Source organism: Neopsephotus bourkii, unplaced genomic scaffold (genome assembly GCF_033783945.1).
Source record: "Neopsephotus bourkii isolate Nb327-2 ecotype Australia unplaced genomic scaffold, CSIRO-AGI_Nbou_v1 NB_1027, whole genome shotgun sequence".
In the NCBI taxonomy this organism is placed as follows: Eukaryota; Metazoa; Chordata; class Aves; order Psittaciformes; family Psittacidae; genus Neopsephotus; species Neopsephotus bourkii.
The window spans coordinates 1,367,782-1,392,106 of NW_026901516.1; the positions used below are offsets into that span (position 1 = coordinate 1,367,782).

The following is a 24,325-nucleotide window of genomic DNA, read 5'->3' on the forward strand; positions in this document are numbered from 1 at the left end:
TATGTGTACAACAAGTCTTTCTGGGCCTGCATGTAGACCTGATAATGGACAACAGCATGATGGAGGCTATTGCTTTTACGTATCTGCTCTGAGTAGAGATAAATGCACTTAGATATATTTTCCTTGTGGAACATTACCAGGTTAAAACTACAGCTCTCAGTCCCCTGTTTATTTATATGTGTTGTGGTGTCTTTGATTATGAAACTGAAAGAAGCTACTCCCCTGAAATAAATGTTCTTGAAAAATGCACTGTTTTTATTGTGTCTTCTGACTTCCCTCATCTTTGACAAAACAAGTACTCTAGACAGCACATTTTTTATAAGCAGTCTTAAATTTCTTATTCTCCTATGCAAATGTGGTGCTGTGGTATTTAGATTTCCAGAACTGTAGAGAAATACTTGAATTTAAACATAATACCTTTTCATTGTACATTTGGCCATTGGTCAGATCGTTCAGTCATTGAAAACAGCTTGTTTTGGCCATAGGACCATAAAGGTTCTTTTGGCCATATTACCACGGGAGCAACACCCGTGGAGCTGCCTTGTAACACTCAACTAGACCTCTAATTAGATTAAACTGGATTTAGCTGGGAGACATTGCCTTCCAGGCTCTGGGGCACAGCTTGTTGGGTGCCTTCAGAGACACAGTGCAAGGTTGGGAAGGGCAGTGCTTGTTTGTGGCAGCTCTGTGCCCCTGGGGCAGAGGAATAAAGCCTGGCCACCACAGCCACTCAATGGACAGCTGAGAGTTACCTGTAGTTGGATTGGCTCAGCACCCGCAGGGCACAGAATTTGGGGGGAATACTCAGTTAATACACTGAGGTGGGTTTGAAAGACCCATAAATCATCTAGATTCAAATTCATCAAGTGCATAAAGGATGAATTTGGCTTCATATTTACTAGCAGCTCTGTTTAATTCTGGAGTATTGTTTGCCACAAGCTGCTTGTGCATCACTATTTCAAAACAAAGGGAGATTATTTTTAATGCAGAACTGAAAGGAGGCGCCTTTGTAGGAGAGTTGACTTGCTCTTCTGTCTCTTAAAGTAAATTTTTTCTCTTAATTAAACTGGGATGACTCATCAGGCAAATTCTTAACAAACTGGCGGCTTTGTTTGCTCTTTTTGGGTTTATTGTCATTCATTTATGGTCACTGCCGGTGGAAATTGCCTCTATTGAAAAGTGAATGTATTTTGAAATGCTGATGACTAGTTACACCTTCTGAATTACAGCATTTACAAAGTCAGCTGCAAACCTAAACGTTATTTCAGCATGTAATGTCTTGTACCATGCTCATGCAGCAAGAAGCCATGGGCCGAGAAGGTACCAAGTGCAGGTACAAAACAATGCAGCCCTGTTCCCTTTGCTAAAAAAACCCACAACATTAAAAAAAAAAAAAAAGCCCTCTGTCTTTCTTCCAGAGCATCAGAGGAAGAGAGAAACAACTCAGTGGCACCTCCTTCTAGGAACAGCTGGTGCGAAGAACAGATGAGGCGGTATAGCATAAACTGTAGGCACTCTGTTAAGGCTGCGCAGTGCTTGCTCACTTCATTGCACATTTTGGATGTGTAGTAGGAATGGGGAGAGACACTGGTACACTTTTGAAGGTCTGTAGTGACAGCATCCTTTGGCCTTTGCTTTCTCTGAACCTCTGGATTGCTCATGTCTGTCCCTGGGCAAGATGTCAGAACTGGTTTATGTTTTGCAAGCATTACTGAATGGTTTACGAACATAAATCGATGCAGGGAGCCATGGGCACACCTGCAATGAGACTGGGATGAGCCCTGGCAGGAGCAGGAGAGCAGGGTGAATGTGCATGACTGTTCCATGTAAGAGGAGAACATGGTGAAGCTGCCGCTGCTTCTCCACCTCTGCTCTGACTCACGGGCATTGAGATCAGCAAGATGTACAAGCACAGCTGTGTTTTGAGGAGGCTGTGGGTCCCCCTTACATTGTAGACAGCACAGAGGAGCCCTGCTGTATCGATGCTGGCAGCTAAGCTGCACTAACAGATTCATTTTAAAAACCTGTCTGAAAGGCAGTTCCTGCCGTCACAGCTGAACTCTATGTCCTTGGCTGGGGTGCATGAGGCAGCAGCACCCCCTACTAACAATGTGCAAGCAATGTACTCCAGGCCCTTGCTTGCCCACCCTCCACACTGAGGTCAAGCTACAATAGCAAGAGCCCTCCCCAGACCCCCAAGCTGTGTTTTTGAGTGGTTGTACAAGTACAAATGGAGGTCTGGGGGATGAGGGGAGGAGAGCCATGAGATTACGTGAGAGGATGAGGTTTGAGCCATCCCCTGGGAAATGTTTCCCAAATCCCCCTCCCAGGCAGCCTCACCAGAGTGCAGTTGGCAGCGCGCTTTTGAAGGGAAACATACTCCAGAGTGATAGGTTTTTCTGTTGTGATTTCAAAAGGCCAATTTGGTGGTACTTGCTAGGGCTGAGCATGAAGGACACCGTGTACCAGGGGAATTGCTTTCTCTGGTTTTCTTCGTTATGCTGAAGAGAGATGGAAAGCACAAAGGTGAGAATGATGTGATGGGGAGGAAAAAAGTCATGAACAGAAGTAATCAGTAAAACTTTCTGTCCTTGAAATTTTGTTTGTACCTTGTATCTGATGGAAACTTAGTGCTTTGGCTTATAGTGCTTTTGTGTAAGGGGAAAGGGGAAAATTAACACTGAATTGACAGAGGCTTTGACATGTCTTTTGACATGTCAGTGGCTGGAGCCACTGAGAGGCAGGTACTTTTGTAGATCTGGGCTATAAATGCTCTCTAGGTCTGGATACGTTAAGATTGCTGGCATCTTTGCTGGTGGTGTGAAGACAGGCACAGCTTCATCTGTTTCCATGGCCAAGAGCAGGGTAATGAACAGGACCAGAGCATGCTTTTCTTCCCCCATGTAGACCAGCAGAGCAGCTGTGAGAGCAGACACAGCCACATGAAAGCAATGTAAGGAAGGCTATACTGCAAGACAGGAGCTGAAAGAGGCACGAGCATCTTGCCTGATGGCTTCCCTTGGCCCCCAGCTTCCTGCAGTGCTTCAGCCCAAAGTCATTAGCCCCTACACAGGGTGTAGTTAGATGGGTTTATAGTTCCATTGTATTGTTGGGGTTTTCATTTGGCACACATCATTATGGTTCAGAATTAAAACCCATGTTTTTGAAAAGGGACTTTTTAGGCTTGATTTTCTTAATTCACATATTAAAATTATACCTATTCTGATGATATTTTATTTTGTGGTATTGTAAGAATCTTTTAAGAGCTTCCAGTCCTGCCCAGAAGATGAATATAGAGGACCTGGGGGAGGAGGAAAGCTGGTGGTGTCACGCCACTGGGCTCACAGTGACTGACTGCCACTGGGGCTGGAGGTGATGAGCAACAGGACAGAAAATCCAGAGCATCAGATAGTGCATGTTCTTATGAAAATGGCCAATTCACCTCATCTTTTATTCTTCATGCCACTGAATTCATTAAGTGGTTAGAAGCTTCCCTGGAGCTTGAATATTGCTGTCTTGACAAGAATGTAGGTATTCGTCTGACTAAACTTTCCTCCAGTTAAGAATGTAGGTATTCATCTGACTAAACTTTCCTCCAGTTAAGGGAAATAATGCAATATGAGTAATTAAATGGATTGAGGCCCAGGAAGTGGACCATTTTTCTGAAACAAAGCAGCAAGTTGTTAGATAAAAAAGAATTTGCATCCTTCTCAGAAATGCTACAGACCAGCTTCATCCAGTTTCCAAAGATAAATCACTGCTGAATTTAACTTTGAACTTAGTGCTGGCCAGGACACTAACGAGTTCAATGATGATGAGAGCAAGAAATTTTTAATACTATCACTCCAAATAACATGTAGCTACAACAATCAATGAGCTTGATTGTTGTTCGACACCAGGTATTCCCAGTGGGCTTCATTATTATCTAAAATCTGACATCTTTGTTCATCTTCAGTGTTTGAACTGGGTAAGAAAGTCATATGCAAAATAAGGCAAGAAGAAGCATTTAGGTAAGGTTGTCTTGCATGCTGCACCCCTGCCATCAGTTATATGGCAAGTCAGGTAACAAACATTTTAGTGAGTGTGGAAAACAGGAATATTTACAGAAGTCTAAATGGCCGTAGGGGTGGCAGCAGTAATCACACAGCAAAGCAGAATACTGTTAGGTCCTTAGATTTGTTATAAGTTCCTTGCTGTTCTTCCCCAGTGGAATTTTTGTATGTGAGGCAGTTTTGATTAAGTCATTAATCTTGAGTGTTTTTCCTGAGCTTTTATCATTCCATAGGCCTGGGGAAGAATAACTATCTGGGTTTAGCCGATAATAGGGAAACCGAAATATCCCCGCTTTTCTGTACCATTGCCCATTTTCCCTGCTTCTTCTAAATTGAACAAAAAAACAAGTGCATATTAGCTTTACAGAAGGGGATATAAATCCATTTTTTCCTTTTTTTCCGCCAGCAAGACACTTCAAAAGTAATCATCTCGTGTGAATTTTATAGAGCCACCATTGCTCATTTTTGTGAGTTGCCCTGTTCCCTTAGATTGAAATGAAGTCTCCAAAACCTAATAGGTTTAAATTTTGGGCTTTTACTCTGCACTGGGCAAAACATCAGATCAGGAGCCAACATGCTGACAACTGAATATGTTTGGAGAGAGAAAAATGATACTGGCCCATTAAAAACATCTTTCCAGGGTTTTTTCCTCCTCTTCTCCCTGTAAATTGCCACTGGAGTTGTTGTTCTAGCAGTACTAATGGCATATTTACAGGAAAAATCTAAATGGCCATAGGGGTTGTAGCAATAAGCTCACAGCAAAGCAGAATACACTGATAGATCCTTAGATTTGTTACCAAATTCCTTGCTATTCTTCCCCAGTGGAATTTTTGTATCATTAGGATCTGATAGCCCTTGGTCAATTAAAGCAGGCAGTCTTAGCAGCAGGAGATCCACTGCTGGACTGGCTGGCAGCATGTCTTTTCCAAAGCTGTCATTGTCCTTGTCCCTACAGAGACAATAAGTAGAAAGTGTTTACAGTCACGGATAAGAACAATATCTTTTCTTGACGTCTCATGAACTAATTCTGCTTTTAGAATAAACCTTAACAGTCAGGAATTGCTAAGCATAAAATACAGGCACAAAAGGTTTACATCTCTAAATAATTATCAGATTCCATCTTGCAATAAGCAGAAGGCTTTTTCATGTGCCTTAAAATCTATTTAATACCTAATGGACTCCTAAATTATTCACAGGTTAAAGTGTTCAATTGTTGCTGTCATTTAAAGAGCAAGTACCCAGCAGGAGTCTTGTATAGGGCTTTGGAGATCGTGTCAATGTGTAACGTTTGATTCATTAAAGAAATGCTATACTTCCAAAGGTAATAGCATCCAATTTCTGTTCTGTTAATCCTGGCCTGGCTAATAAAAGGCACAGTGAGATTTTCTGGTTTGATTCTTACCTCCCTGCTCAGTAATGCTTTTCACTGTCCCACAATAGATTTGGGAGCCCAAGTCACCTGGTACTATTGCAATAAAATCTATGAGCTCTTAGGGGAGAAGCCTTTTTTTTTCTGCAGTCCTGGATAACTGAAACAATATGCTTATTTTTGAGTGTCATTTATAACTCTGCTCAGCTTTCTGGAAATGGTATGCACGGGTAGAATATCTAGAGCTTGGTGTAAATCAAGGTAACTCCCCAGACTTTGTCAGAAACTGGGATCTGTTTTTTTGCCTTCTAAGGAAACATCATCCCTGATCTTCTAAGTTCCTCAAGCTTTCCCTGCTCAAATGAAGTTCAGGTGGTAGGATTAAGTTCTCACAATTCAGTTTTGCTTTTTGGTGTCTGCTTGAATCCCTTGAAAACTTTGTTAAAAAGCAAAGCTTTTGGAAAATAAAACAGGAAAATAAAAAACGAGGAAGAGGAAACTTTTCATCATTTAAAAGCCTCTTTTGGCAAGGACCATCTTTCCTACTCCGCATCTTGAAAGCATCTTTTACTACTGAATATTTGTTTGTGCACTTCCTCAGTCCCATTGGTAACCTAATAAACACAGTGAAAGCTTGATCTTTTTGTATGAATTGCCTATCCTCCATATGCTTCTGGCTCACTGACTGTGGTGCCATGCCATGTGTTCTGAAGAACAACTGGGTGGCAGTGGTTGGCAGCCCTGGTACCCAAACAACCGTCCTGACTGTTCCCAAGGCGCAACTTATACGTTCGGAGAGGTCAAAGTGGAGGCATCCCCCAGGTCTTTCCTAGTTACTCTTGGGATTTTGGGGATGTGGGAAGGAAGCAGCAGTGCTGGGGCTCCCCTAGCTGCAGGGTGGCAGCCCTTGAGCTTGGTCTCGCAGCAGGAGTTTTGCTGAGGCATTCATGAGCTTTTCTCTGTAATAGAAAGGAGGGAAAAAAGATCAAGGCTTGTCCTGCAAAACTTTGATTAGCTTGGTGTTGATCTAGTGGCAGGGAACTCAGAAAGGATACAGTAAAGTCACCTAGTAATCTCTTTATTAGGTGTTCACTGAGATCATTTACCAGTGAGAGAAGGATGCGTAAAACCTAGAATGAGCCTTTCCATTTATACACCAGTAAGAAACTGCACATTGTTTAATACTGATTTTCCTCAGGAGAAGGAGTTTAATTCTCTGACTTATGGACAGGTTTCTCTCCAAACTGTAATATTTTATTACTCTTTTTTTCCAGCACAAGCAATCATATACTACTTTCAAATACAGAGCATATGTAGAGGAGGGGGAGAACTTAAGTAGCCCTTGCAAAACACCTGGGATGAGGGAGAATGACTGCAGTGTTGTTTCACAGGGCCCTGAAAAATCAGAAAGATGGGAAAATGGAGGCATTAATGTCCATTGATCTTCAGCTAATGCCCAGGAATTGTTCCCGTGTGTGCTCACATGTGCCAGCTCACCCTGCTCCCAGAGCAGTGATTCAGTCCCAGGAGATGCTGGTTTTGCTTTTTAAAGCTCTGCTCTGCTGACTCTTCAAAGGGTGCCAGATTTCCATTTGATGAATTACAGGGTTGTCTATCCTTGCCTGCTAATTGCATGGGGAAATTTCTCTGTGACTTGCTGCCAAAGTCGTAACAGCATCACTTCTTACTCTGTGTCCATAAGGGTTTGAGTAGAAGGAAACTAAATTGTTGTGTTACTATTTAAGTTAATTGAGATAATTTGTTTTCATTTTGGGGGTGTCCTCAGGTTGTGTGTTTTTGTAGATAAAACCTGCTGAAATGGCTACCGTGTGACATTTATCCCTATGAGAAATAGTTCCTTTAAGCATGTTCCACACAAGAGCGGAGAGGCTAATCCTGTGCCTCTGACAGAGGGTTATTTTTGTGTAATTATTTGTCCAGCTCCTCAGTAACGTGATATCAGGAAACAGGAATGATAATGTGACACTGTGCTAAATGAGCCCCAATCAAAGAACTAAGATGACTTTGTTGGGATTAGAAACTTGATACAGTCTTTTCCTTTGTCACAGGAGTATGTTTTCCAGCAGATAGATGGGTTGGAGTTTTCCAGCAGATAGATGGGTTGGATTTTTCCAGCAGTGAGGTACATGATTTACTGGGGACTCATCAATTGCTGTGTTTCGGAGAAATAAAGTGAGTGACAGGTTGGAAAAGAAAGGCAAGGAACAGGATGTGCAGAGACACACTATGAGACAGCCCGTCCTTGCAGTTGGGTGAAGAGCCTGCAGGGCTTCTCCCTGCCTCAGTGTCAGCATGTCTTCCACACAGAGTTTTAAACACACAGTTGGACCTCGACGGAAATCAGCCAGGAAAATGTTGCGAGCTAAATGCTTTGGAGTTGTATACGGCTGTCACTCGCAGAGCACAGATTTGCTCAAAGTCTGTCTTGCCTTCACTCACATTCTGATCTTGAGGCTAAAGCATGGGATACAACTTTGTTGTCTTGGTCATATCATTTGCTTCCAAGACTAAGGTGCCAAGTGGGTCAGTCCTCAAGTAGATCCCTAAGTTTCCATCCCAGGCAGTGGAGTGCCAGGTTTCTTCTGCTGGCAGGTCACAGGGCTTTGGATACTGTCCTGCACTCAGAGGAGCAGGAATCATTCCCAGAGGCTTTCACGGACAATTACCTCTGTCCAGCAGTGCAGGGGGGATGTGGGTATATATGCTGGGAGCATCCGTCTGCTAGATACATGGCAGGCAAGTGTTGAGTCTCAGTTGCTGGATCTCACCTGAAGTGTGTATGACTTCACTTGCTTCCCAATACCAGGTTTTGTCAGAGGCACCCAGCAGTAGGGAACATTGATCTGCACTGCAGGTGGGGTAAGAGATGCAGCATGGAACAAAGTGGGAGTTTTCTCTATAATGTGTGTAATGTAACAAGTGCTTCTGGTAGGAAAAGGTGTCTGGTCTGTGCTTTGCATGGGCATGTTTGGATTAATGCTGCTACCTCATTTCAGCATTGGGTGGTGGAAGGTGAACAAGGCATCTGTACTAACAGCTGTTTCTGCTCTGGTTTCTGTTTCCCAGGGATATGAAGCTGGATGGTGGACGCCAGTGCCATTCTACTGGAGTGTGCCTGAAAGAGATAATTGGTCTTGAAGGTGTGGAGCTCGGAGCGGACGGGAAGGTGGGGATGCTTCTGTTCCTGCTCCATTAGAGTTTATGTAATAAGGGTGAAAATAGCTTAACTAATAACAGGCACAAATATAAACCTGGGTTATAGCATGCAGTGTAACACAGTAGTTAAAGCACAGCATGTGCAAACTGCAAATAAGCTTAGCAGAAATGCAGGACGACTGCCCAAGCTGTCAATGTGAACAACTCTGTCTCCTTGAAGAAATCTGCCTCTGGCAACATCTGAGTCTGTAAAGCATTGCTGAGTTGTGCAGCCTTCCCCTGGCTCTAGCAGGAGGTATCACTGCAGAGTATATTGTCAGGGGCTTGAAAATAATTTCTGTTGAGAGTTGTAAGCTGTAATTTTGTTTGCTGTCAATTTTATTTAATAAAATAACCTTAGCTTAGCAGTGTGTTTCCCCACAGAGCAGGAAGACAGTAGTGCAAATCTGATGAGTGTTTAAAAATCCAGTTCATTCACTTGACTGGAATAAGCAATTACGAATCTTTAAGGAAAATGATCCATTTTAAACAACTCATACATGAAAACAGTTTTTGCTGAAAGCCTGATTTACTTTTTATAGTTCCGTTTACCCAGTCTGCTGTCATAGGTGGATTTAGAGGCCCTTGGTCAATGCTGCTACACATGGTGCGCTCACCTAACCAGGTGTGAGGCCAGACCACAGGTTGTAAATTCCCGAGGACAATCTGTCTGCTTATAAATGAATGAAAGCTCACAGGTTTTATTCGATACCTGTTCTGACTTCATCGTAAACCAGTCCAGAGCCTGAGACTCATTTTTTTTCTTCAAATAATGTTATTTTTGGAGAACAAACCTACAAGAAGCAAGGCTTTGCCTGTTCCTGGCCAGGGAGAAGCAGTATGCTCTAAAAATAATTTTGTCACAAGTTCTTCATTCACGCTTAGTCCATGTAGAGAGGCAGTAAATGATCTCCTGCAACCATTGCTATAAACTGGAGCTCACTTACGACACCAGTAAGGCTCTGCCAGGCAAAATACTGAAGGAGAAAAATACCAGAGAAAGTGTTTAATTTCAGTAGCATTTAGCTGGTTTGCCTCTGGCACATCTGTGCTGAGGGACCCATATAAATGATGCTGTTTCAGTAAAGAAGCAGCTGAAATCTGCCACAGAGAAGGCCCACAGAAAACACCCAGCCAAAACCCAACCAAACAGACCTATTTTTAAACCTGACCCTTGAGTAGGATTTTGTAAATCCAGTGTATTAGTGCCTGTGTGTGTGTGGTTTTGTTGAACCACTAGTGCCTTTGAAATGCCTTTTTTTTTTGCATGGATAAACTGACTGCACTGAATCAAATGTAGGTGACTGGTGTTTATTCATTTATGCCTAACTATTAAATCCAGAAAATCCTCTGCTAGTTTGGCTTCCCTTGCTTCTGATTGTGATGCACCAGAAGGCATCCTGCTGTGACTGAGCTGGGTTAAGAGTAACTGTCCCTTCTGACTTTCCTTTTAGACGGTTTCTTATACACAATTCCTGTTTCCCACCAATGCCCTGGGAACTCGGAGAAACACGATAGACTCCACCTCGTCCTTCTCCCAATTTCGCAATGCAAGCCATCGTAGCCTTTCTTTGGCAAGAGCTAACAGCACCCAGGGGAGCATTGATGCAGGTAACTTCTCAAGAAGCTTATTTTAATATCCTTGGGTATCCTGGTGATAGGCAGCTATTGTGGAGCATGGACATATTTTAACCTCTTTTATTTGCTTAAATTAAGCAAAATGTAGTCTCACGTGCTGGGTGAAATGAAGCTCATACCCTGTTTGTTTAGCAAAACTGGCTTACAGATGATGGAAGGTTAAGTAAACAAAACTGCTGGTTGTATTGACAGCCCTGATGACACTCAGCATGCCTCCTCCTGTCACCGGCATTGTTTGTTCCTCCTGCATCAGGCTTATCATTACCTTCCTTTGCTATGGAAAATTTACAGTGACAACACAGTAGCTGAAAGTGTAAACCATACTCATGACCTCTATTAGGCTGGGAAGGGCTGTGTTTACAAAGCTGGGCACAAAACATAAACCAAAGCACTGTATGCTTAAGATATTTTGGCACGTTAAGTGAAACAAATCAAAACATCTGCATAAACAGATGAAAACTTGTTGCCAGGAAGTCATTGTGATGCTTTGCATAGCTTTGCAGTTCTGTGAATCCTAATTTCACATTTACTAAGTAATTCATAAGGTGTAGGTCCTCTATATCTTTGCAAATTCTATTAGTGTTGAAATACTTAATAGTTTTCAAGATTTAGGGTAACTTTTTAACTCTCAAAAACCTTCTATGAAGATCATCTTGTGCATTGTCTGTTAAGTCATTTGCCTCTTCTGTTAAGTCCAGAGATTTCTTGCTATAATGAATCCCTTTCTTATATTTACCTTTGTTTTATAGGTAGTGACCTGGGAGACTTTGTTGAATACGACCCCAATCTTTTAGATGATCCCCAGTGGCCATGTGGCAAACATAAGCGGGTTTTAATATTTCCTTCATATATGGTGAGTGATATGCAAAATTAGGTGTAGCATAGATAAATTTTGGTAACAGTATTTTGAAGGCTGAGGTTACATTTGGCTGTGTTTTAAGAAGATTATTATTATTATTTTTAATCTACTAATAACAGCTGTTTGGAATGCTTTGTTCTAAATGACACTTACCAAGACATGTAAAAACAAACTCGTGGAGGTATTACAAAAGTAAATGTTAGTGTTACCACTGTATTTCATAAATGCTTTAGATGAAAGGCTTGTTAGAACAATGTGTTCATTCTCTTGCGTTCAGAGGAAAATATATACTTCCTCTAATTGGCATCTATGACAAAATCGGAGGATGCCCAGTAGGGTTTTTCTGAAGTCATGAAGTTGCGTTGTGTTTTGATGCTTATCCTTCACTCCTCGGAACAGCACTTTGGTGTCTAGTAGAGCCTTTGTTTCCCAGGTATTTATTTCACCATGGGATAGTTCTTCCTCTAATTGCAGCAATTATGAGCAGAGCCTGTATATATTTCATTATATCCAAACCCGTAACAATACAGTCACATAACTGTTCTTTGTTCTGTCCTCTAGCTCAATGGTTTCTGTGGTGAGAGACTTCTGTAGGCTTGTTTTAATTGCACCAAGTCTGTAGACTTCAGTGTGCTATTTTGGCAGGACTGTGGCAAGATGCGGTGCTGTTGTATGTGTGTGAGCATGTATCTGTCTGAATTATACACCCAAAGTAATAGTAGACAGCAGGGAAAAGCTTTTTTTTTTTCCCAAACTGGTCACCTAGTACTCTTATCTATGTACAAATAGGATAGGATTTGAAACACTGAGGTCGAAAGTGTCATCCATGTCCTCACCTAACTTGGAACAGAAGATGTTATTTCAGAAACTACTAATGTATGTAAAGATACAGTCTTTGTAGGTTCTCTTCTGCCCCCCCCCTCCCCCCCCCAATCTTTATTCGATACTAGGGCTCTTGGGTGGTACTTCTTCAGAATAAATGGATTTTAAGTGTTTCACATAGATTGAAGGTTACCTCCTTGCTGGCAGGAGTGTTTTGTGTGTTGCACAGAGAGGTTGAATTGAGCTCTGAGATTGTGTTTGTGCTGAGTTTTCAAATGGGGAGTGCAGCACGTTGTCTGCTTACTTTCAGCCAGTTGGCAAGTCAATTTTTGGCTGCCAGCTCACAAACTTTCAACCTTTTATGGCAACTACATCTGGGTGGGAAAATATTTATTAGGCTTTGATATGGTTATTGTCATGGACAGGGAGCTGTCTTCCCTCAAAGAGAAAGACATTGTTAACCAGCATACAAAATGAACATAGCTTTAACAGTCATGGTTGTGTTTCTAACCTTCCCTAGGCAGTGAATGTGCACCAGGCTATGAGTCCTGTAGGATCACCTGAGATTTTTTATCCTTTTTCAGCTTGGTGTTGAGATGGATATGATTGGGTGAGTTAAAATAGGGCAGCCAGGATAGCATCCTGCAGGGGAGGTTTCCACCCAGGAGTGGGTATTCAATGCCCCTCTTTTCCATATGCTGGTTAACCACAGAATCTTGAGGTCCATATTTGTACTTCTGTTGCAAAAAGGAGCTAACTGGGAATTTCCACTGCAACAGAGGTACAGTTGGATACTTCAAAGGTGAAAAATGGGCTTCAAGGGCAGTTGTTAACATCATTGTTATCAACAATATATCTGAATTGACAGGGTTCTCCCAGCTCTTTCATTTTCTCTAGGGGTTAATTACTACTTATGCCTTATTTGACATTTTGGGTATTTTTTGCCTGAATTTGCCTTTCGGACGTCATTTCTTCATCACTGCCTGAGGTTTTTGCAGCATTCCCTTTTCTCTGAAGGCAGGCACTGATCTGAGAAGGGTCTGAAGGATACTAAGTGCTGTGTTTCTTTTGTTGATGGGAATCACAGGCACGTGCCAGGAGCCCTCTTACTGAAGGATTTTGCCTGCCCCTGGTTGAAGCAGCATAGCTGCAGTGCTGTGCAAGAGCTGCACACCTTTGCAAGAAACCATAGAGTCTGTGGTTGTTCTTCAGTGCTCTGCTGAGGTTTCTCAAAGGGCTGGTACTTCCTTCAGCCAAGAGAAGGGAGAAAAGGTAGTACCAGTGTGTCCTGGGGGCTTGCAGGTTAAATAGGATTTTGCAACTCGGGCTGTGGGTAAGGAGGGCTTGTGCAATGAGCTAGTGAACATAGGGCTATATTGGCTGTGTAGGAGACTTTACTCGCATCCATCTTAGACTTTCCTGACTCAGCTGGTAATCCCCCTCCCTGCAGTTCCAATCAATGTGAACAGGAGCATAATAGGCTGTAATTTCAAGTAATTTTCTTTCCCAAATATAAAAATCAGCAATTAAAGCAAATTGCAGTCTGAGGCCAGTGAGAAACCTGTGTTTTTCCCCGACTGAGTGCAGCCATCGAGGTAGTGACAGAGCTCTGCCAAATGACATGGAGCTGTGGGGCTGCTGTACACAGATTGAAACCAGTCTCTGCTCCTGAGCAGAATATAGCTCATAGTAGTAATTGCTGCCTTTTGCAAGTGCTGGAGCAGCTGAGAGCAGCTCTGATGTCAGCACCAAACATTTTGTTGTGTGCAGAGAGCTGCAGCTTGTAATTAAAGTTTCGTTACTTGGCCAGCGTTTAGCATTAATGCTTGGCAGCTGCAAGCTTGTAGATGTTCCATGTGCCCTCTTTCTTACGGGTATCAGAGCAATTAATGGGGGGAAGGAAGGTGTGTGAAAGGAAGGGGAGCGCCTGGTGGTGTGGATGAGCAAGTGTGGATGCTGGGCTGCAGCATGCAGGATATGCTATGTTCCTGGGATATTATGCTAGGTGCTATGCTGTATAGCTATATGCTATGACAGTGGGATAGAGCTACATGCTGCTGGTTTATTACTCCTGAGAGCCTGGCTCGTGCTTTGTAGGCCAGCATTTCTCTGCTGGTAAAACTCTGTTGAGGTCTATGTGAATACTGCATCAGTAAACACTGCAGGCCTTATCCCGAGGCATAAGATGGGCAGGATGTGTGGTCTGGCTTGGATTTTACTCTGAAATACATGCAGTTAACACTCAACATACAGAATCCATCGATTTTTGTGAAGGCCAAGTTTATCATCAGTGACATTGACTTTATGGTCCTGTAATTTTACTGAGCTAAATTAGTCCCAGCTTGTAGAGGATTTTTAACTGTAAGTCCTCTGAAAGGAGAAGTGCTCTTGATTTGGTCTGTTGTTTTCTGCAGGGAAGTTCCTGGCTTGAAAGGATGCCCACTTCCCTGTTGCTTTTCTAACACAAACAGCCTGTCTGTGTGATTCTGAAAAAGCAGCTTCAATACCTTACCAACACAAACTGTGGCTTCTGTTTACCGTATTAGTAACACTTAAATTCTGGTCTGTCCTCGGGAAATTACTCCACTTGGATGTTGTCTTTGTAGGAGAGTCTACAATCTCTGCCACAATATAAACAGTAAGAGGTAGAAGACTTCATGCTGGGGGCAGGGGTAGGAGGGAAGCATCATGTCATGGTTAACAGATGGCTTCCTGGCTGATAGCGCTGAACCAGGAATTCTTGCAGATTCTTAAATTTCTCTAGAACAGGAATTTTATCTACCAGACAGAGCAGTAATTTCTTTGCTAGAGCCTCATATTGACGAGCATACATCCAGACTCATCAGTGCCTCCCTGCCTCCCTGTGTTCTTGCCAGCAGAAAGAAAACTCCTTATGTGCAGGAGGAAACTTGCTCTGCAACAGGCATGAGGCTGACCCTGCACTCCTACTTTTGTAGGTAACACAGAAACAACACAGGAGTGTGTTAGGTGGCTGCTGTGCCCTGCCAAAACTTCCAGCAAAAGAAGAAAAGCCTCGATCAGTAGCATCTTGAGTGCCCCTTCTGTAATAACATCCCTGCTTTACCCATCTATCTGTGCCTAAGGGGTACACATGGAAATTGGTTTAGGTACTTCAGTACAATTTCAGTATATTGGTTTAAATATGTCAAAATAAACTGACATCTCTACCCCACTAATCAAAAAAGCTTGTAGCAAAGGTCTGCAGTGCTCTTGCAGCTCTTGTCAGCATGCATTTGCCAGGTACTGCACTAGTGTCAAGCACAGCCAGGCTGTGTTATTACAGATTGGTCCTTCGGTGTGATTTTAAAATTAGAACTGCTTGCTGCCCTGGATGTGCAGTCTAACAAAAGCCCTGCATGATGATACAGCGCATTCAGTCTCTTGCTCCCCTGTTCTGTCTTTCACAAGCAGCGTCAAGGTCAGGGGTAATCGGCTACTGACAGTGTCCTTCAGTGCCGTCACCCTGTTCTTCGAGCTGCTTCCGTAGTTGTAAATTAAGCTTCTCCAAATTGCATTTTTATCAGCTGCTGACCTTGTACCCAAAAGTCTCGTGGAGCAGAGAGGACTGCAGTGGTGCATAGTTGTATTTAAACCCTGCGCTCTCTGCATTTGGTGCTAGATTTGGCTGAGACTCCAATAAACAACTGCTTTGTAACAGTGACACACTGCATTAATTGAATGATTCCAGTGTGTTAACTGCATAAAATAAACTGGTGCCCTTCCATGTACTTTAATTCAGAGAGGCAGTTTTGAGATTGTCAAGTTCAAAATCTTTCAGTTCATGAGCCTTGAATGTTAATAACCATCTAACAACAGAGACATCTTTAGTCTCCCCTTTCCTTTTTTTCCTCTTGTGGTTCTTTTTACTTTAATTATGCATAAGGAATCACTCCAGTTTTCCATCACTGTTTTAAGCTCTGTCAGGATTTTCCATATATATGCGTCTTCAGCCTAAGTATATGAAGTTGGTTGCTGACAGTTTATAGGTACATAGCTGGTCACTTGCAGTGTGTAGGCAGTGCACAGTCATTGACTTCATTTGTTATGTGGTTGAGAATTTACCATTGACCTACTGAAAGTCTGTTAAAGGTATCAGTCCTCTGTCGGCTCTCTCTGTGGAGTAGATTTATCAGGGGTGCACAGTAATGATAGCTGAAGAGAGCCTATCGTATATCTTTCATTTTATTCACCTATTTTATTCTCATTTTATCCTTCTTAAGCAGGAGATAGAGGCATCCAAGGCTAGATCATCTTTTATTGGTAGCATGCCAAAGTAGGATTTATTTTCAACAGTATTTCATCTTGCCAGTCTTTCCAGCCATTTCAGGCATCCTCCCCCCTCCCATATTTATGAAGCTATATATACAGCTTTCCTATGAGAAAGCAGCTGTTTGAAAATGCTTGTGGATAACACACAAGCTAACCTCCAAGTTCAAAACTGCCAGCCATGCAAAAAGTGTCCAGAGTACAGATTCCAGCCACAGCATTCATCAAGTTGTCCAGGCATCTGTCAGCTACCATATATCAAGGCTTTCATTTGTCTTGTGCGACTTCCATCTCCAAACTACAATATATGGATTTGTATACAGAGAACATGAACAGAGCTCAGGAAGGAGGATTGCTGAATACTGCAGTGAAATGCATTTTGTGCAAATAAGCTGTGAGAAACAAGACAGATGTTTCTGGATGACAGAAGTTACAAACATTCAAGACTGGAGTATGAGAGAGACCGTTTAGTAGTTCCCAGTGCCTTGCTTGTGTGTCTGACAGCTCTCAGAGTGCAGAGTGCCTGCCTGGCAGGGAATAACATTTTGTATAAGAAAGAATGTTTGGATAGAAAAAGGCTGTGTTACTTTTAGGGAAATACTTGCAAATCCTTCATAAAATCTGGGGCATTGGTGTTGGAAGGGTGCTCCTACATGGGCAATACCAGCATTGTTCTGGACATACAAAAATCCACGTTGTTAACAGTCGTGTCTTCTCCCCAGCATGGCATTTGGGACTTGCAGGCAGCTCAAGCACAATTAAATGGCCTAAGAGAAGAAAAGTGTAAATGCTGAGCAAAGAGTAGGCAGTGAAGGGTGCTGTTAGGTCAGAGCCTTCCCATGTCAGATCCCAGCTTGTCCTTGTGGGTCACTGGGCCACCCCAGTGGTTTCTTCTGGTCCATTCCTCATGGGCAGGGTTGGCAGTGGGGGGGTGCTGCAGGAGATGTCCAAGGCAGGAGCAGGGTCTGGAAGTAGGATTTCTATGTAGCCTCGTGAGTGCTGTGCCCCAGCCATGGTGTGACAGAGAGAGGGGTGCTCGGGTACCCAGTTAGAAGGGGGAACTGCTTCAATAACAGACACTAATTCAGCACTGATTTTAAATTACCTGTCAACAGATAACATGTCTGGGGTCTTCTGTGCTGCCTGCCTCTCTGGTGGGCAGGGTCCCACATGCATGCACTTCTATAGGCAAAGAGCATCCCTCTGCTCAAACCAAGTCTGGCTTCTCCGGCAGCTGTGAAAAGAAGTCAAGGGGAAATGAAAAAAAAAACAGAAAAAAGAGGCTGCACAATTCCTTTTCTTGAGAATGAGGGCAGTTGGCTGCACTCTCCAGCATGGCACTGACAAGCTGAGACAGCTGCCTTAGAGCCAGTGTGTTCAAACATGCTGCCGTTATCCTGTTACATGAATCAAAACCAGCACGCACCAGCTTTCATCTGGATTTCATTATTGTGATTTATGTCAGAGAGACTGTTGTCTCGCAGGAAGCTGCAGTATTCAGAGTACTGGATGGGGGAGATTGTTATCAACAGGACAAAATTGACAAATCTCCCTGTTTAAAAATAGCCCTACCTCCTTACCATTTTCAGTTTTAAGCCCTCTGCTTATTCTCAAGCCTTGGAGTGCTTTGCTTTAAATACGGTTTTAACAAAGGGTTTTTCTCCTTCTAAAGATAATTTCAGCTGAATTCTGGCAAACCTCCCATGGGCTGGAGGAGCCCCAGGTAATAAGCAGATGGTGCCTGCAGAGCGGCTGCAGGGAAAGGTGCACCCCAGGGCCTGCTGCTGCTGTGTGGTAGAGCCCAGGGCTCACTCCACCTCTGCACCATTGCCCACAGAGCTGGGGTCACACTGGCACCTGCTTGCTAGAGGTGAAAGCAACTGAAACGTGCTGTCCAGCATGATTTGTGTGCAGCCCTTCGGCTGTGTCCAGAGGATGGGCAGGCCCTCCCTCCATTGCTGAGCCCTGTCTGCTGTGAACTGGTTTCTGTTGTGCACACGAGGTTGGTGCCTGATTGCATCTTCCTCTGTTCAAGGGAGGATGATTACCTGCAGAGAGCGAAAGGCAAGGCTGCCAGAAGAAAACGTAGTCCCTTTGAGGGAGATAATGAAGATAAAACTAAGGATCTCTGTGGTAATGGAAAGCAAGCAGTGGGCAGTTAGATGTGCAGTATAGCATGGAATAAGGTGTTGTGTAGCTTTGCACAGTAACAGAGAGCTCACTCTTTCTAGGATTGCCCAAGACAACCAAAAATTGCTCTGGTAGTAACAGAAATCAACTTTGGATTTAGTAACTAAAATCATCTTTGCATTTAGTAGCAGGTAACCTTTATGTGCTCAGTGCCTCTTGACTCTGTAAGAGCAGCAATGAGCTGATGTTTCTATACACTGAGTAGCAGATGGCACTGGTCTGAATTATGTTACGGGGCTTGTTTCAACAGTCCTTTTATAGCAGTACTAAGAGGAACCCTCTTAAAACCACATAAAACTCCCAGTGTATCTGTGTGTCAGAAGCACCCAACTTGCTGATGATCCTCTGACAGCAAAACCAAGGAGCAGGAAGGCAGGCAGCGATGTCTCGGAGAAAGAAAGGAGTAATCAGTAAGATCTTAATTCTCCTGCTTCGGAGGGCTGACCCCTGCCACATGAGAAGCTTTCTGCAACCGAGAGCCTGGCTGCATGGGTGCATGAGTATATCCTTCCAACCTCATCAAGATTAAACCCAGTCCCACATATTCAGTTGAAGCCTTTTCCTGCATCCCTGGGTAGGGCAAGGTTTCTTCTCCCTGTCTTTTCCTCTTTTTTTTATTCAGGCATGGTACTGCATTGCCTGCCACAGCATCAAGACAGCATATGAATATTTAACCTCAGTGGCACTGCAGTGTCTGCCCAGATCTGCGCTTGAGCTCATCTGTATGCATGCGGAGCATCAGGAGTGGCTGAAGAGGGTTGATGTGACTTTCTCCTTTTTTGACAGTTCCTCACAACTGGAAGCTTTCCTTAATAGGAGTGAATTTCCTTAAGGAATTATCCCCTTACTGAGTAAAATTTGGACTAATGCTTAATGCATACCTGCGTTGGAGAGGGCTCACAAGCATTAATACTTGGGATGACAGATGCACAGCACAATTACCTGCCAGGTTGCACTGGGGAGTAATTTATCTGGACAGATGATGGTTCTCACACTGCAAATCAGATAGCAGAATGGCCCGCATTTTAAAACATGTATGACCCTAACAACACCTCATGGCAAGAAGCTTTTTTTTTCCTCTATATGTATACTTCATATCCTGCTGTGTGTTGTTCAGGGGAAGCACGTGCTTTCTTTGAAACTGCTTTAATTATCCATTATTTCAGTACTGTATCTCCTAAATAAGGTGCAGGAAAAGTTAGGTGTGTTTTACTCCCCTTCATGCTCATTTCAGAATCAGACAAGGAAATAGTCAGGTGACAGTTGTCCGGTTGCTCTCCAGAGCCATTACTCTGTCTCCTCCCCAAGCCCTCCCATATATTATTTTCATTATTGAAAATACCTGCAAGCAAATGTGTGCTATGGTGGTCAGCAGTTTGTACCAGCAGTTCCTCTGAGGAATCAATGTGACAGAAGCTCACAGTAAGTCTCAGAACCGCATGGACATAGACACACAAAATATGGTCATCAAATCAGTTACTGTGGTGGTCTTTTTTGGTTTAACAAGACTTCTCAGCCAGGTTTTATCCACCCATATTTAGCTTAAACTCACTCTTAACAATACCTGGAGGATCCTTATAAGGTTTGTATTGTTCAAGGCTTGTACTGAATGGTCATCTCAGACTCCAGGTCACTTGTTCTGATGGAGCAGTCACAAACAAATTGTTGCCTTAATTCAGACTTAATTTGCCCCTCTACTGAAAGCATTGGGACTGACTGGCCCTTGTTCGCTATTCCTTGCTTTTGGGAATTGAGTGATCTTGTTTGTTACAAACTAAAAGAGAGTTCTCTCTTGACCATGTGTTACAGACCACAGTCATAGACTACGTGAAGCCGTCAGATCTCAAGAAGGACATGAATGAAACCTTCAAGGAGAAGTTCCCTCACATCAAGTTAACCCTCAGTAAAATAAGAAGGTACGTTGCAAAGCTTGGTAAGGCTGCAGCGTGATGCAGCTGTCTCACATGTCAGTACAACTGCTGCTGTACATGAGGGGAAGCACAGCAGTGATTGATCTTCCCGGAGCAGTGACCAGCAGAGGTGCAGAACAAGTCAGGTGATTGCTTTGATTAGTGGGCTGAGTAAAGAAGGTCAGGGAAACACAACATCTAAAGGGATGAGGATGTGAGCTGGGTACGCACTAAACTAAAATACCCAGAAAAATAATACGGAGTCTCTTAAGCTCATGGCAGTTAGCTTAAAAGGGGACTGAGGAAAGAGAAATGCTGACTTTTGTGCCTTGTCCAAGAGCATGGTTAGAAGCAGAACAGGTGGTCCGTTTCACAGCAGAGTTGTAGTATTTCGTCACTGTTTCCAGTGTAGCAAGCTAGACATACTGCTTCACTGAAGTAATAATTTCATTTGACTGAAGTGCCCAGAAGGACACTGAGCCATGTGGCTCTGTAACCAGGCAATTCTGCAGTACATGGGAAGACTGTCAGTTTGGATTTGACCAACCATAACCAGCGGCAAAGCTGCATGCAGAGCACAAGCAATCAACCTGTTGATACTAATGCTAAATAAATTGTATACAGCTTAAGACCTCTGATGAAATACTGTTGCTGAAAATGTCAAAGCTATTCAGTTGCTTTTATAGTTTGACACAGCTTTCTGGGGGCAGTGAGGGGGAAGGATGAGTTCAAAACATGCCATAAAATGTGTCCCCAGAACAGAGTATAAAGGTAGCTGCCCAGTAAATTACCTTTTCCTTTTCCCCTCCATTTGACTTATCAGGAATCTCTGAAAGGATGATTCTTAGTGTAAAATGAGAAATGCTTTAAAACACAGTTCACAGCATACTTGTCTGCTCTCTTTACTCAGCTTGAAGAGAGAAATGCGCAAGCTTGCCCAAGAAGAATGTGGTTTTGAAGAGCCCACAGTGGCCATGGCCTTTGTCTACTTTGAGAAGCTCGCTCTCAAGGGGAAGCTGAACAAGCAGAATAGAAAGCTTTGTGCTGGAGCCTGTGTTCTTTTAGCAGCCAAAATTGGCAGTGACCTCAGAAAACATGAAGTCAAGCATCTTATAGATGTACGTATCCATAGGTTTCCAGTGTTGCTTCTACATGAAATGCCAGTATGTGGTCTAGTCAAGCCAGCTTGTCAGTGCTCATGCTGTCCTTTAGGTTTCCAGCTGTACAGACAGCTATATACCTTTTTTTGTTGTTCATTTATGTGGAAGTAGTAGTGATCAATGTCACTGCAGAGGTGTGGGAAACTCATTTGATGTGATTGAAAACCCTGGTGTCAGGTACTGTGAGGTCTGAAAGGTATCTGACCACCATTCTGTCAATACAAGTCAAAAGTTAACCTTCAGGAAATTCATTTTGCCTTGTATTATGTTTGCAAGAGTGTCAACAGGACTCTCCTTTGAGAGATAAGCATAGATACTAATTTCAGAGGGAGTCTAATAGACTATAAGTTTTTATTTCTTTCATCAAGTTAAACTTTTGGGCAAGAAAACCTAAAGAAGTGTTCCCATCAGAATGTCTCACTCCAGCTGTTTTTCTGTAGAGTAAGGGGTTACCTCTTCCAGCCACTCCATATGAAAATGTTAAGAGAGGGGAGTGTTGTTCCATAATCTGATTTAATACTACAGAAAGTTGGGCGTGTAACTGGGTACTTGGCTACAACCAACTCAGCTGAAGAGATGTGGGAACTTGGCTGGAGGGCAGGACTGGACTCATGCCCTTCTGCCACAATCACAGAGTTGGGTTGACAGTCAGTTTGTCATAAAACCCTCTGAATAACCAGGGAAAAGAATCAACCGGCTGGGAGTTGGAAGATCTGGCCTCTCTTCCTGCCCTGAAACAGTGATCCATCCTTAAGATACATTGAGTTTTTCCAAAACACAGTGGGCACAGAGAAGTAGCAAGCCAGGGAGATCATAAGAAGGGAGTGGGGAAATATCCCTAAACACCTGGCTGCCTACTTGTAGCATCCAGATCCAGTGAGAACAGCAGAGCAGATGGGAGGTTTAGTATATTACAGCAGAAAGCCAACTATAAAACCCATCTCATCTCCCTTAAGAACAGCAGGTTTTATTACTTGCTATTCTTATGGCTGTTGCAGATGACAACTGAGGTATTAAGATCAAATGTATCTAATTGTAGCAGAAATAATTTTCCCAATAGGGTGTTGTAACACAGTGATGCTGAAAGGAAAATTAGTGATTTCAAGCAGTGCAGGAAGTTTGTAGGCAGACGCATGTCTTCCATTACACAACTGATTTCAGTGGATGAAGGCAGGAGTTTCCTCTTCCTGCAGTGGTAATCACTGTGATCATTAGAAGATGTAGCTGCTGGAGGTGGAATGAGCGAAATGGTGAACGTGTCAGAAATAAGCATGGCTGGCTGAGCTTTGTGAGTTCACCTTCACATTAAGGAATCAGCACATCCAGTTCATCCTGCTCTCATTTTCTAAACCTAGAGCCATGCAAGTCCAGTGGGACAGAGGCTTAATGAATGACAGCAGCATGCATGTTTTGAATCATGGCGTCTGTAAGAAAGTTACACACTCACTCACAAAGACTTTGTTCTGTTTCCTTGGCCGTCCTTGCAGAAACTGGAAGAGAAGTTCCGGCTGAACAGGCGAGAGCTGATTGCCTTTGAGTTCCCAGTGCTGGTGGCCTTGGAGTTTGCTCTCCACCTTCCTGAGCACGAAGTGATGCCGCACTACAGACGCTTGGTGCAGAACTCCTAGCGCTGGCTGCCCTGCGGGGAAGGGGCTCCCGACTGTTCCCGCTTGGCTCTCCTGAGCCACAGTTACTACTGGAAATGCAAAATCAGACTCCTGACACTTTGCTTTCTCTCTCCCCAAAACAGTTTTTCCAACAATGTGTAGGAGATACTGCATTGTCTCAAGACTCTCGGCTTTGACAGATTTACGTTATCATTACTTTCTCAAGGCAGGTGAAGACTGAGCTGTTGGTAAATGGTTAACATGCTGAAACTGCATGGTGACTGGCCCTATCTGTGGGGACTACAGCTGTAAAAGTAGGCAAAAATTAGAAGGGCAGCCTCCATGACCACCCCTCTCTCTATCACACAAACCCTGGAAGCCCACGTGAGTGCATTCTCATAGCTCTTTTTCTACCAACCTGCTGCAACTTCCCAGAGGACTTCTTCTTAAAGTGAAAAAGCTTTTAAAGAGGATATCTTCACTGTGTCAAAAAGAATGTGCCAATCTATTTTTGTATCAGCAATTGAAAGTGCACTTTTTCCTGTGGGGTGTTTGTGTGTGTACTCGTGTGTGTGTGCGTGTGCGACACAGAGCTGATCTCAGTCCAGGTGGTTGGCTTAGCTGTTTCCAAGTGTCTCAGTTACCGATGGCGAAGATCAAGGTGACCTTACGTGTTTACTTCTTTAAAAACAAAACTACTGGAAAAGTGGTAAATGGGATCATTTTTTGGACACTTGGTTTTTTTAGTCTCTGATCTTTCACACATTGTACCTTGGACAGGATTACACTACTACTACTATGAGAGAAGGATCAGCAACTGACCTTAAGTTTTCAGTCATGTTTGTGATAAAGATGAAAGCATTAGTATGAGATTTCCATGTCATGTTTTTAAACTATCTTGTGTTAAGCCACATGCATATTTTTACCCTTCGCACTTTTCCCACTGTGGAGATGGTTAGACTTGCACTCTGTAGTGTTGTATTTCTGTGCTCTATGTTAGAGTGCGTAATAAGCACATTTATTGTGCTCTATCTTAAAACAGTGTTTTATTTAAAAAAAAAAAGCAAAAAGAGTAGGGCTCAGCAGTATAACAGGTGTCTTAAGGCTCCAACACCAGGGCCATCAGCTATTAAAGGTCTGGGTTTTAACTAGAATTGACTGTGTGGAACCCAAAATCAGTGCCCATTGAAGTAAAGAGGTCCAGCTCCTTTAGGC

The 24,325-nt window shown here is 43.2% G+C and overlaps 1 protein-coding gene across 3 annotated transcripts in view; it reads left to right on the forward strand.

Moving 5' to 3' along the window:
• The window catches only part of CABLES1 (Cdk5 and Abl enzyme substrate 1), a 69,180-nt gene extending 45,200 nt beyond the window's left edge, over positions 1 to 23,980 (forward strand). For all 3 annotated transcript variants that reach the window (XM_061360495.1, XM_061360493.1, XM_061360494.1), the window contains 6 exons: positions 8,509 to 8,608; positions 10,092 to 10,248; positions 11,025 to 11,128; positions 20,243 to 20,349; positions 21,254 to 21,461; positions 22,991 to 23,980. In XM_061360495.1, the coding sequence (XP_061216479.1) occupies positions 8,509 to 8,608; positions 10,092 to 10,248; positions 11,025 to 11,128; positions 20,243 to 20,349; positions 21,254 to 21,461; positions 22,991 to 23,131 (817 nt within the window). In that variant the 3' untranslated portion in view covers positions 23,132 to 23,980. The remainder of the gene's footprint in view (positions 1 to 8,508; positions 8,609 to 10,091; positions 10,249 to 11,024; positions 11,129 to 20,242; positions 20,350 to 21,253; positions 21,462 to 22,990) is intronic.
• Positions 23,981 to 24,325: the final 345 nt, after the last annotated feature.